The following is a 14338-nucleotide window of genomic DNA, read 5'->3' as shown; positions in this document are numbered from 1 at the left end:
TCCACAGTGCGTGGACCTGCAAGAAGACCACACTTTTCTCGGGCCATTATCTCCGTAACCGTTCAACTTTGGACATAGGTGTTTTGGGTTATATCGGCATACTTTAACATAAGGAACACCCTCCCGAAGTTTGGCCCATTCCTCCTGGGACACCCTGTATATATACACACACACACACACACACACACACACTCCTATAGTTTTAGTTTAATGTGTTTAACAGACACTTGAGCCTTACTGCTGATTGTTCATGCATTCAATAGGCCTATATATTTTTTCTCGGCAGTGTGAGTAGCACAACCTAATAGTGAATGGTTGCATGACGATTTAATGTCTGCTTATTATAAGGGAAAAGTTCATAGTTTTCTATGTTAGTGGGGTGGGAATAAGTCTCTTGTACTGCGGTCACTTNTTACTCATGGAGCTGAGCCCTTCTGGAGGAGCCGCCAATTCTGTAGCTACTCTAGAATTTCCCAGCATTTTGTGGAACCCGAAGGTTCATTACCGTCTTCACAAGAGCCCCCCACTGGTCCCTATCCTGAGCCAGATAAATCCAATCTATCCCATCCTATCTCTCTAAGATCGATTTTAATATTATCCACCCACCTACGCCTTGGTGTTCCCAGTGGTCTCTTTCCTTCGGGCTTTCCCACCAATATCCTATACACATTCCTCGTCTCCCCCATTCGTGCTACATGCTCTGCCCACCTCATTCTCCTTGACTTGATCATTCTAATTATACTTGGAGAAGAGTACAAGTTATGAAGCTCCTCACTGTGCAGTTTTCTCAACCTCCTCTCACTTCATCCCTCTTCGGTCCAAATATTCTCCTCAGCACCCTGTTCTCAAACACCCTCAGTCTATGTTCCTCCCTTAATGGCCAAGTTTCACACCCGTATAGAACCACAGGCAAAATTGTACACTGTATGTTTTTAAAAATCTTCTTATTAATGAAGTTTAATTATATTTTATACTAACAGGTTTACGTTTATTCATAATTTCGAAATATTTTTGTCACTCTAAATTGTTACTTTATTTTAGGCTGCATATTAAATGTTATATCAATTCACTTATGCCTTCGCTCAGACAGTGGGATCGTGGGTTTGAATCCCACTCGAGGCATGGATGTCTGTTCGCCTTTCATCTGTGTTCGGATTTACTGTAGCCACTGCCGTATATGTATGGCCAGATTCATCTTGACACCGATGTCAAACATTTTGAGCGGAGATATTAGAGCCTGCTGTGAGTGTTTCCACCCGACTTTAATTTAGTAAAAACATGCCCCATTAGAGTGCGTTAAATGGATACCTTACTATCACGTCATGGCTCTGGCCTCCACACATGGAGGGCAGCTGTGGATATATTGAATAAGCAATCATGAAGGACCAACAATGTGAAGCCCTCCAGTTTGGGGGTTCCCGGGGTGACCAGCAACCCTCATTGCCGAAAGTTAATACATCACGAAATGTTACAAAGGACATGGAAGAATTATTTGAAGAACCTCACACCCTGTGCTCTCTACAGAATATTGCTGGAATGGTCAAATAAAGAATCCAGTGTGGAGGCTGGTTAGAATATCGCCATTGTAGCCCAGCGGGTCGTAGAAGGTGACGAAAAGGGAACCCGGTGCCTGGAAGTATAGTTGGACCACCCTGTCATTGGGGGACATAAATACAGGCACCTGGTCCTCCAGGTTGGGGGTTGGATGCAATGCTGAGACACTTGCTCTGTAAAATAGTATTGTTGTGAAATCCAAAGAAGTGAATCCCGGATGACAAATCTTGAGGAATCTTCTAAGAGGGGCTGCGGCTTAAAAAGGGCTGTTTTGTCGTTGATGATGATAACAAGGAATATGAAGGAGGCGGGGCTTGTGGGCGCTTGGGAGAGACGAGGGCCCCAAACAGAAGAGTCAACTTAGGAAACCCAAGTAGGATAATAATATTAAAATGAATGTTACAGAAATAAAGTGTAATGATTTTGACTGCATCCCTCTGCATCCCTTGTGGACATGGTAATGAAAATTCCGGTTTCGTAAAACACTGAAATGTTTTTTGCTGACAGCGACTATTAACATCTGAGGTACTGTGCTCCGTGGAGTGAAGTTTGTAAGTACTTAGACAGGAATACTGGGAGTGGCACAATCAATAAGAAATCACAGATGAAATGTTGAATCCGATGAACCAGTTCCCCTTCACAGTGGGAAAAACAAAAGCGACACGTCTTCAGTGAAACAAAAAGGAATAGAATGAATGATATGAAGACAAACGGGAATTCTTCTTTGAGGTCTTGTGGCATTCTGCACACAACGAATTTCCTTTGTTCGTTTTAATGCAGTTCCTATTTTAGCATCTGCTCCTATGATTGGTACGATTCGGTTTTCCAGCATTTTCCTTTGTTCTGGAAATAAACGAAATTAATTTGTTTTTCTGAAGTAAAAATTATAATTTACATCCGCTTGACTGTTAGGTCGGTTTCCGAAAATGAAAACAGCTACTACCCCTTATCTCATGCCGAAAACGAGAAGTCGCCAATCTTTACCACGTAGCCTCTTACATATATTCGTGCCGTGGTACCTGCACAGGAGTAATGTTATATTTTACCTCATTTGGGTGGAGGGGGAGGGTTACTTTAATTTTCAGTAAAATGTCCGCAGCATCATACATGTGAAATTACGTAATATTATGAAATATTTTATGAACCCATGTTCTGTTGATATTAGCATGACATTCATATGATTATCTGACGTGGAATTGTAGCTTAATGATAGATCCTGAAGTTTTCTGTGAGGAGTGCTCTTTGGGAAATAAGCAGGTTGGTCTGCTTTGTCTTCCAATTAATATCGGGGCACGCGGTAACGTATTTGGTTGAGGTAATATGCTAAAAGCTGGAAGGTCACGATTTCAATTCCCGATGAGGTCACTGAATTTTTTGATTTACCTAAACGTTCCAGACACACTGTGGCCATGTGGTCGACTCAGCCTTTAACAGAAATGAGTACAAGGAATCTTCTTAGGTTGTAAAAGGCGGCCGGCGCGTGAGGCTGACAACCTCATCGCCATCTGTGAGTCGATTATCTGGAAAATGTGGGAGCCTTGACGTTTCACAACCCTGTGGGCCTCCACAGCCTCTTATAGGGTTATCTTTATCTTTGTTACTTTTCCAATTAATTCCAAGTATAGGCAATGCGTTAAATGTTTATAAATTGTAGAAATATTATTAAAACTTTTTGGTAGTACCCTCTCTTACGATTTTAATTACCTCGTGGATGAATGTGATGAGTGATAAATTAATTGCAATTGAATAATCTGTTTTGTGTTGTACTAATCAGACTGGAAGATTTTATGAACGAAATCTGTATAGACTATCAGGAACTATACTATTGTAATAGAATGTCAGTGCAGAGAAATCTGCGCTGAACTTTCAGAAACTATTTTTTGTTGTTCGTAGTAATTATACATGTGATGTAGTATACTAGGGGTAACGCTCCCACCTCATTACTCAAGGTACGCGGGTTCAAACCCGGCGGAGGTCGTGGAATTTTTAAGNTAAATACTTTTTAAATGGTTGGTGAAAACATATGAAGGCAGGCAATGCAATAGATTGACGTAGTTGGGACACCTGATGATGGCACTCTGTTGCCGAAACATGTTGCGAAGTGACAGGTGAAATTGTGTGCACTACAAGACGGCCACTATATATAAAATGGATGAATACTGCTTCCTATGACTGAATCTTTGTGTAAACGTAGCTGTCCTTCAAGAGCAGTTGAACTTCACAGCTGCAAATTAAATGAATTTATGCATTCAGACTGTCTCTAGGACTATTGCTTATAAGAGTACTTCACAGTTAAACGACTATTGTACAACGAATTGTGACGAAAATACCGCTACAATTTCTCGTTAAACTTCAAAGGGGTTTATGCTACTTAAAGATACTTTTTGCAAAGTCTGAGGTACTCACTCGGTAACCCGCATCATGATGTCGAGCTGAGCTGCCATCTGTAGAGAGAAAAACACAACACTATTACAAGGATAACGGAGGAATAAACTTAGATAAATTTCAACCGAATTACATAGAGGGAAATTTTCCCATTCAAAATCACTAGAAGTGCCACAACTGTTTCATGTGGGATCCGTTGTGCAGTATATTTTCTCTCAACAGTAAAAATTTACATACTGGAGCAAACGAAAATTGGAGTACTGATTTGAAAAATGCTTTTATTTCTCAGCATAATCTCCCTGTACATTGAGGCACTTGTCTCATTGTTTCACAAGCCCCTGAAAACCAGCAGCATACAATTCTTTGGGCTGCTGTCGGAACCAGGCGTGTTCACATGGCATGGCCTACCTCATACTGCATGACAGGTTGCATGCTTCTGTTGGATGGCCTTGCGAAGTTTCCTGAGGATGTTACAGTAGGAGTCGGCATTTACGGTTTGTCTTAGAGGCTGGAATGCGGTGAGCTGTATGCCTTCGTGATCCCAGAAGACTGTGATCATCACTTTCCTGGAGGATGTTCTCACCTTAAACTTCTTTTTGGCAGGCGACGCAGGATGTTTCCACTGCATTGACGCACGCCTTTGTCTCGAGCTGGTAATGGTGAACCCAACACTCATCACCTGTTACAATTCGGCCCAGCATATCGTGTCCTTCATCGCTGTAGCGATTGAATTTCTGTAATGCCAGACTCATTCTTTGCATTTTGTGCTGTGGGGTCAGCATGCGCGGCACCCATCGTGCACAGACCTTGTGAAAACCTAACCTGTCATGCATTATGAGGCAGGCCATGCCGTGTGAACACGCCTGGTTCCGACAGCAGCCCGAAGAATTTTATGCTGCTGGTTTTCAGGGGCTTGTGAAACAATGAGACAAGTGCCTCAATGTACAGGGAGATTATGCTGAGAAATAAAAGCATTTTTCAAATCAGTACTCCAATTTTCGTTTGCTCCAGTATGTAAATTTTTACTGTTGAGAGAAAATATACTGCACAACGGATCCCACATGAAACAGTTGTGGCACTTCTAGTGATTTTGAATGGGAAAATTTCCCTCTATGTAATTCGGTTGAAATTTATCTAAGTTTATTCCTCCGTTATCCTTGTAATAGTGTTGTGTTTTTCTCTCTACAGATGGCAGCTCAGCTCGACATCATGATGCAGGTTACCGAGTGAGTACCTCAGACTTTGCAAAAAGTATCTTTAAGTAGCATAAACCCCTTTGAAGTTTAACGAGAAATTGTAGCGGTATTTTCGTCACAATTCGTTGTACAATAGTCGTTTAACTGTGAAGTACTCTTATAAGCAATAGTCCTAGAGACAGTCTGAATGCATAAATTCATTTAATTTGCAGCTGTGAAGTTCAACTGCTCTTGAAGGACAGCTACGTTTACACAAAGATTCAGTCATAGGAAGCAGTATTCATCCATTTTATATATAGTGGCCGTCTTGTAGTGCACACAATTTCACCTGTCACTTCGCAACATGTTTCGGCAACACAGTGCCATCATCAGGTGTCCCAACTACGTCAATCTATTGCATTGCCTGCCTTCATATGTTTTCACCAACCATTTAAAAAGTATTTAAAAAGTCCGTGTTTGTCAACTATGATAAATTTACACTCGCTAAAACTTGTTAAGATAATTCATCTTATTTGTCTTAATTAAAACTTGCATGTGGTTCGTTCACTACGGGGTCCTTTTTCTTATTTTCTGTGTAAACCGCGTCTTGTGATGTGTGTTCCCTTCTTAGCTGCGAGTGTTGTAATTTGTTTCATGGAGTTTCATGGAGGTAGGCTAAGGCCCAAATTTGGGCTGTAGCGCCAAAGAATAATAAAAAAAAACTTACTGCAACATATTTCTGAACATAGTTTGTGGGAACAAGAGCAAATCCTACAATTGTACATATCCTCCCTTTGGGTATCACGCCTACACCATTTTCAATGTTACAACTTCCAGGAATAGAAATCAAATAATTGTGTGTGTCTGGGAATAATTAATATACAGTATGATCAAGTACAAAGTATTCCGAAAGACGACATTATTCCGGGTCATTGGGGAGCGAAAATCTCCTCTCCACTCCTTTATTGAAGCATAGGAACTTATATAAATAAAAATCATACAACTAAATAGAAATTTAAAAACAGTCCTGCCATTCTCCATCGTATCAGGCGTTTCAGTCCTGGAAATACAAGTGAGGATCATAGAGTGATTTTAACTTCAAATGCCTTACAGCCAGTACGTAATATCTGATCAGCTATATTTATATAGCATCATTAATACTCATATTTATTTCTGCAAACATTATTCTCCTTGTTAGAAGAATATTTTCGTCTCAGAGTTTGCATATTTGCGGTATGCTATACAGAATTGAGGCTGTGTGTATTATAACTGGCGAAAAGTTGGAGGAACTGGAAATATGGATTTGAAGGGTGGACTTGGGTGACGCCATCTTCCTACAACTTTTCATTGAAGCCTGCCAGTTCGTTTCAGAGCTCTCAGATGCATATACACGCACATACACACAGTCTGTTCTCCTTCTGGAGAGGAGCTTAAGATTTTAGTCACGGAGAGCAGGCAACAAGGGCCATTCACTCCGTTATATCTCCCTAGAAGTTGAACCCTAGTGACCTTCAGATTTCGTAGAATTCTGTGCTGAATTATTCAAGCAAAAACCATATTTCTCATATGCGTGTACATGCTTGTACGTCTGGAAATATGTTTTGGTTTTATCATGGAGAAACCGTTACATCTTTTTCAGCATAGTTTTTAGAAAACTTTTTTTGTGCAACAAAATACAGAATATTTTGGGACACTTACCATATAGACTTTGGGGCACGCGGTGCTACGCTACAAGCCGGAAGGTCGCGGGTTCAAATCCCGATGAGGTCATTGGATTTTTTTCAGTTGACCTAATCCTTCCAGCCGCACTAGGCCCTGGGGTTCACTCATCCTCTAATAGAAATGAGTACCAGGAATTAATTAAATAATTTTCCTGGGGAGTAAAGAGCGGCCGGCGCGTAAGGCTGACAACCTTACCGCCATCTTTGAGCCGATTGTCTAGATAATGTGGGACCCTCAACGTCTCACAACCCTATGGGCCTTCACGGCCTGGTACAAAAATAGCTTTACTTTACTTTACTTTACTTTACTTTACTTTACTTTACTTTACTTTACTTTTACTTTATTTTAGACTTATGTACCGCAAGCGTCTTAGAAAAGGTCGATAACAATTGTTGATTTGTTTGTTGTAGAAATGTTATTTGGGTTACTAGGTCAAATTAAGTACTGCATGCTAATAATGGATTTCTGTCAGTACTCTGATCTGATCTTATCATTGTCTGCTTGAAAGACGTCGAACAGTGGCTGCAGACACCAGCACAGGAACGTAACCTTGAAATTTACGATAGAAGGCTGATAGAAGATCGATATGTTAAAGGAAATTGGTGTCTTCTTTATAGAATGACTTTGTCCTTTTGTTCGAATTACCAAAAATAGTAAAAGTGCTGTTCACTGTGTAGATACTCCAGTTCGTAACTCGTATTTGGTTTACTTACTTATGGAGCTGAGCACTTCTTGAGGAGCTTCCAAATCTGCAACAACTCAAGAATTTTCCAGCATTTTATAGAACCCGAAAGTTAATTACCGTGTTCACAAGAACACGCCACTGGTCCCTATCCTAAGTCAGATCATTCCAATCCATACCATCCCATCCTATCTAACTAAGGTTCATTTTAATATTGTCCACCCAAGTACGTTTTGGTCTTCCCAGTGGTCTCTTTCCTTCTGGCTTTCCCACCAATATCCTATATGCATTCCTGTTCTCCCCCATTCGTGCTACATGTACCACATCCCCCTTGACGTCATCATTCTAATTATCGTATTTGATTTAGCTTTATATATTACTGACATCCATGGAATGTTATTAGTTAATAACTGATTTAATAATCCAGCTTGGCACTGAATGTGCGGTTGCTTTCTATGGCGAAAATTTATCAGAGTTTTTTTCAAATGAAATCTGAATAGACACACGGGAACGCAGATTGCAATACGTGAGATTTGGGGTTCCCACAGCAGTGACTATGAAGAAGTGGCGCCAGCCACCTGCTCAAGCTGGTTCCTCGCTCGCGGACCTTTCTACCATGAAGATGTAGGCGATACGTTCCTCTGAAACGTCGGTCCACACAAGATCTACACGGAGCCGCATCCCAGAAGACGGCCTTCTTCAGATTACAACATTTTTTGCAACAGCTGTAAAAGAATCGCAGATCCGAGGAAGATGAAATAAACAGTGACTGAAGGAAAGTACGAGGATATGAATATGAACTTCGGGATTTGATTGGTTGAACCGTTTGTAGGATAGATCAGTGACGGGCATTAGGATAAGCTGGGAAACACCATGCGTTTGGGGTGCATGGTATAACCACACAGAATTTGGTAAGACAAGTTACCGTTTTGGAGACCATGCATATCCTATTCAAGTGATTTTTTTAAATAAGCAGATTGCGTCGATGCGGAGTGGGTTGAATTGCCACACACTCAGTTACATTGGTGCGGTTTGATGTTAATGGTTTATAATAACACAAAGCTACCATTTTTCAAGTACTCAGAACAACTGTTCCTTTATGGTTTCATGAAAACGAGAGGTCGTCAAAGCCGTGACCTTCCTCGCCCAGATAGGCACAAGTTTTGTACTTTTGTGTTATATTTAGATTATTTCGTATTGCTTAGCGACGTGGGTAGAGTGGAGATGATGATCGATGTTTATAAACACCCAGTTTCCGCCGCTGTCAGTTGCCTGCCGGTTTATTCTCATGGGAGCTGTGTCACTTTGGTGGATGGAAATAAGAGGCATTTTTCGATGTTCTAACTAAATTTGTCAACCAAATTAAATTTTGAATTATTAATCAACTTTATCGCTCGATAAAAATTCAGAAGTTTAGAAAACATTTTCAAGATTGTTAACTATTTCTATCTCCATGATTGTATGTCTTAGGTTCCTTCCGTATTCCGTATTGAGGAGGTGGGTTTCCCCATGCACTTAGACCGCTTAGTGGTCCATTGTGCGTCCCCCTTTAATTTCTACTGTCTCCATACCCTACCGGTACTGGTGCTTACTATCAGCTCCTTTCTGCCAGCGAGGTTCCAACCTCCTCTGGCAGTGGTATCTAATAGTTAGTCCCTTTCTGTTAGAGAGGTCCCCCCTCCTCTGGCAGTGGTACCTAATACTTCCCCCATCTACCGGAGGAATTGGAAACTACTTGGGCGGGAAATGTTGCCTAATTTTGCTCAGAGGTCTCCTAGAGACATGAGGTTCTTTTACGTGCCGTAAATCTACGACACGGGACCCACGGCTTAAAGTCCCTCCCGGAGGACTTGTTCCCTGAATTTTTCCATCCTTAAAAATTCCACGACCTCCGCCGGGTTTTTGAACCCGCGTACTACGAGTCATGAGATGGGAACGTTACCCCTAGACTACGAAGGCCGCTCTTAGGTTCCTTACTCGCCCCAGTGACAAGATCTTTGTTGCGAGTGATACATACGAAACTGTCCAAGGATACTTAAGATTTCTTTGTCAGAACAAAGGGCAACAAAAAATCTTATGATATTATAGGAAACATAGCTATTCAGGATTCACAGATCGATTTTACCAAACCTGTGGCTAGCTTCACACCGCTGAACGTTCTCATAACAGCCCATTAACTTGCTCGTTGTAACCATCCCTCTTATAGCACCCTAAGGTCCAATCCATTACAAAAGCATTCCACTCTCGAGAACTATAAATATTGCAGTTATAAGACGAACCTGGATTTTAGACGATTATTAAACAGCAGTCAAGGTACAGAATTACCGGGTTTTTTTGGACTTTTTCCGTCGTCCGATATGCTAGAAAATAGAAAACACGACCAACACGACGTTTCGGAAACTGCATCTGTTTCCGTCCTCAGGTGAAGGGGGAAGACACTCAGTTTGGCCCCTTAGAAAGAACTAATCTCAATCATTGGACAACCCCCGTCAGATTTACAGTGATTGAGATTAGCTCTTTCTAAGGGACTCAACTGAGTAGGTGTCTTCACCCCTCACCTGAGGACGGAAACAGATCCAGTTTCCGAAACGTCGTGTTTTCTAGTATGATGGAAAAAGTCCAAAAAGCCAGTAATTCTGTGTGTTATACACCATCGTCAGAACTCTTTAGAATCAAGCAGTTAAAATGTTTGTGATAACTGGGTTTCTTAAAACTTTCCTTGTCTCTCTGAAGTTACCGTCCTCTCACTCGCTTGGAGAGGCAGAATAGTGACAAAAATCTCAGTGATAATAGCTTAGGTCTTAGCTGAACCTCGAACCAGTTTATATTGTCTGCTTGGCTTACGGAGAACCGAGGAATCGGATAGCATGTGGGCCTCTAAGCTCCAGCGAAAGAGGGAATTCCCCTAGGAAGTCACGTGTCAGTGTTTACCTTCGTGGCTATTCGATCTAGCCTTCCGTAATGTAATTCTAATGAATCATGCAAAAGAACGATTTTCATGTGCGCCTTCGTGAATAGGCTGTTCGAATTACCGGAGCTACTAGTGCTTAGAAATGTGACGCACGGCCCACAGTCTGAGTCGTACTCCTTAAGAAGCGATTCACATGCTCACCTGAAGAGACCAAGGCAATTAACTCCATGGCCTAGAGTCCTTCCTGGAAACATGGTAATCGCTAACTTGGTCAGAATATACGCCTTTTATAGAACCCGAATGTTCATTATCGTTCACACAAGAGCTTGCCTCTTGGCATTATCCTGAGCCAGATACATCCAGTCCATACCCTCACACCCATATTTAAGATAAATTCTAATATTAGCCTCCACGTTAAGCCTAAAGCACCCAAGTTGTCTCATCGCCACAGATTTCCTGGCTAAAATTTTATAAGCATTTCTCACCTCTGCCATGCAACCTACATCTACCGTCCATCTAATTGTCATTGTTTTTCGCTCTAATATTATTAAGGAAGACTGCAAGTTATAGAGCTCCTCAGTATGTAACGTTGACCAGCCTCCTGTTATTTCCGCCCTCTAAAGTCAAAATATTCTTCTCAAAATCCTGTTCTAAAACCTCTGAGTTTATTCTTTCCTTAGGGTAAGAGCCCAAATTTTACATATAACTATGAGAAGAATAAAATATTTTTATATTGTAATCTTTGCTTTTTTAGACAGGAGACTTGAAGACACAGATGATAGCCAGCTTATCCCGAAATTTATCGTCACTTGATTTCTTCGCGAACATAATTTTGATACAGCCTTTCCCAAATACCTAAATTTGTGTTGTATATTATCAAAGCATTTATTATTATATTTATTTATTTATACTGATACTTACATTCATATGCCTTCGATGTCTGCTATACACATTAGTGGATGCTGGGACTATATCGCCTGGGATTTTTGTTTCCAGCCAAATACACAAACTTTCAATAAGGTCCAATATCAGACCGCAATTGGTTTCATTTTAATTCAGTCATGCTTCCTTGTCTCCTGTATTTCAAACAAAATTTCCTTCACTATTTTTTTGTTTCAATTATTTACAATTGTCATCTTCAGTTTCTCGGTGCCAAAGTGTCCCCATTCATTACTGACATACATTTTACGTCACAGGTTAATTTGAAAACAGTTTGATATTATATTTACTGGGCCTTCTTTCCCGACACACACCGAGCAGAATTTATTAGCTATCGGTAATCGGTGTAATGAAGACTGTGATGATGATGATGGATATTTTGAACTGTTTTTGTTGTGTAAGATTATGGGTTCAGGTTCTGATGACGGTGTCCAGGAAGTGACGTAACATGCAGTACCACCATAGTGGTGAGGGGCTGAGACACACTGCGCATCATGTCAGACATCCGCCTTCCCACGGCGCTCATATTGTGTATGTATTGTGGTCCGGTACAATTTTCTACTGGATTACACAGCGATATTTCCCACAAAATAATATCCTTCAAGACAGTGAATTTTAAATTTCCTGGGACATTGAATGAATGCAGTTTGGCTTGCTTCGTTGCTAATGCATGTATGTGTCTCTTTGAGCCGCGAATTTACTCTTTTTGAAGTGTGGAGAGACGAAAAGGGGTACGCGGTAGCATAATTTGTTGAGACACTATGCTACAAGGCGGGAGGTCGCGGATTCGATTCTCGTTGAGGTCATTAGAGTTTTCAGTTGACCTAATCCTTCCAGCCGTACTCTGGCCCTGGGGTCCACTCAGCCTCTTACAGAAATGAGTACCAGGAATCTTACTGTGAGAGGGGGGGAGGTAAAGGGCGACCGGCGCGTAAGGCTGACCTTACCGCTATCTGTTAGCCGATTGTCTAAAAAATGTGAAAGCCTCGACGTCCCACAATATTGTGGGCCTTCACGGCCTATTTTGGAGATAGAATTAGCTTTATATGGAGAGACGCCATGAATAAAGCAACGTAATATATTCTCAGATTTGAATAAAGACGTCAAGAACGCCAGTGTGTACTGTTCTTCGACGTGACTCATTTATCTAAAGCTGATATAAATATTTACCTTAAATTGTTATTAACTATGAGTTTAATAATCTAGAGTCTCTACTTCAGTACTTCACTGTAGTATAGAGTCTCTACCTCAACCTTACATATCTTCATTCTCTTGATCAGCCCCTCCCCTCTTAACCTAACTAGAACGGGGAGACCTGGTCCTTGGTTCCTCTACGTTGTTTCTCATGCCTCTTGCCCCGAGATACACTGGGGTGTCCAATCGTAGATCTTGATTTGCAGTAGCCCAGAAAAACCTACAGTTAACAATTTTGCATATGTTTAATATGATAAACAAACTACCAATAATTGTATTATACATACAATAAAAATGCAATTTCTATCTTCACGACTTTGAGCAGTTACGTCGCGTATTTATGGAGGGGCCCCTCGCACCGTCAACGCCCCTTTTTCATCAACAACCACATCGAACTTGAATTTCGACCAAACGAACAACGTAAGAACAATGAAACCCGAACCAGATTTCACTCACTGCGTTGCCGACGAGCCGCTCCTTTTCCTTATGATTATTTATCAAAACCCACCTCACGAGAGGTATAAAGCACGCAAGTTAATATGTCAAATACACCCTGCTTAAACTTCGAGGGCAACAGACAAAGAAGGTCGGCAAAAATGATAATAGACAAGTCGCAAGAAAACACAAATTTAGCCACGACTCGTCCCAGAAATGTAGACTTCTTTTCAGTCAGAAGAAAAGGAACTCAAACTAAATTTAGGCTGGCCACGGCGAAACAACCCCTAGCTATCTGCTTCTCTGACTGTTAATCACCGAGTGCCTCCAAAACAGTCCTCTCAACCCCCAAGGAGGGACGCTACCCTTCTTCTGCGACTGCTATACAACAAGTGCAGTTTCTCCTCCTCCTCCTTCCTACACACTAGATCAGTGGTTCTCAACCTTTATGAAACCGCGGCCCAGTGAGTTCTTTCTTTCNACGCTACCCTTCTTCTGCGACTGCTATACAACAAGTGCAGTTTCTCAACCTTTATGAAACCGCGGCCCAGTAAGTTCTTTTTTTTTTAATAAGACGAGGGCCCAGTCCCAACAGATTTACTCGTAAATACCTTTCCATTTTTGTTAAAGTTCATGCATTAACCTAATGTAATATTAGTAATTAATTATAGCATAATCATAAACAGTATTAGTACACTTATGTATACGGCGTGGCATGTTGACAAACATAAAATTACATTTAGATTAGTTATCAGTCACTGGACTAATGAAATCTTGTAGCATTTTATAGTTTCCTCAGACCAACATCATTAAATTAATTTGTGCTGATTTTCATTGACATATCCCATGCTGATCACCAAAAACTTATGTTATTCAGCGTAAAATTGATTATTGTATTATTAAATTGATTTTAATGATGTTGGTTTGAAAAAAAAAGGCAGTGAGAGACTGACCTAATACTTCATTAAAAGCAGCAATCAAAGAAGGCTTAATGAGTTCTTCCCCAGTGGAATATGGTTTTTTACATTTAGCTCTCTGTAGTGATATTAAATAGGATGCCGTCAGAAGTGAAGTGTCAGTGGTTGAAGCTTGGTAAATAATTTTCTTTGCTACTTTAAGTGCATCTCTTTTAGGCATAAAGAATTCAGTGGGTTTGTTGACTAGATCGGAATGTCTTGTGTTGAGATGTCGGGTAAGTCGCGATGGCTTCATAGCTTCATTTCCCAGAACAGCAGCACAAATGACACATTGAGGTCGTGGCAATTGATCAGTGTTAGGGCATTGTATGAAACCAAATTTTAAGTAGCTGTCCATGTACTTACGAATGGATGCAGACTTTTT

The 14338-nt window shown here is 40.9% G+C and overlaps 1 protein-coding gene across 1 annotated transcript in view; it reads left to right on the top strand.

The window, feature by feature from the left end:
* Nucleotides 1-14338, top strand: part of LOC111863047 — a gene marked incomplete at its 3' end in the record, with an annotated part of 400943 nt that overhangs the window by 88209 nt on the left and 298396 nt on the right. The window contains exon 4 of the mRNA XM_023848997.2: nt 5128-5165. Within this exon, the coding sequence (XP_023704765.1) occupies nt 5128-5165 (38 nt within the window). The remainder of the gene's footprint in view (nt 1-5127; nt 5166-14338) is intronic.

This window comes from Cryptotermes secundus, unplaced genomic scaffold, assembly GCF_002891405.2.
Source record: "Cryptotermes secundus unplaced genomic scaffold, Csec_1.0 scaffold1525, whole genome shotgun sequence".
Classification (NCBI taxonomy): Eukaryota; Metazoa; Arthropoda; class Insecta; order Blattodea; family Kalotermitidae; genus Cryptotermes; species Cryptotermes secundus.
Note: the sequence above shows the minus strand (reverse complement) of the source record. Positions and strands in the feature narration are given on the sequence as shown.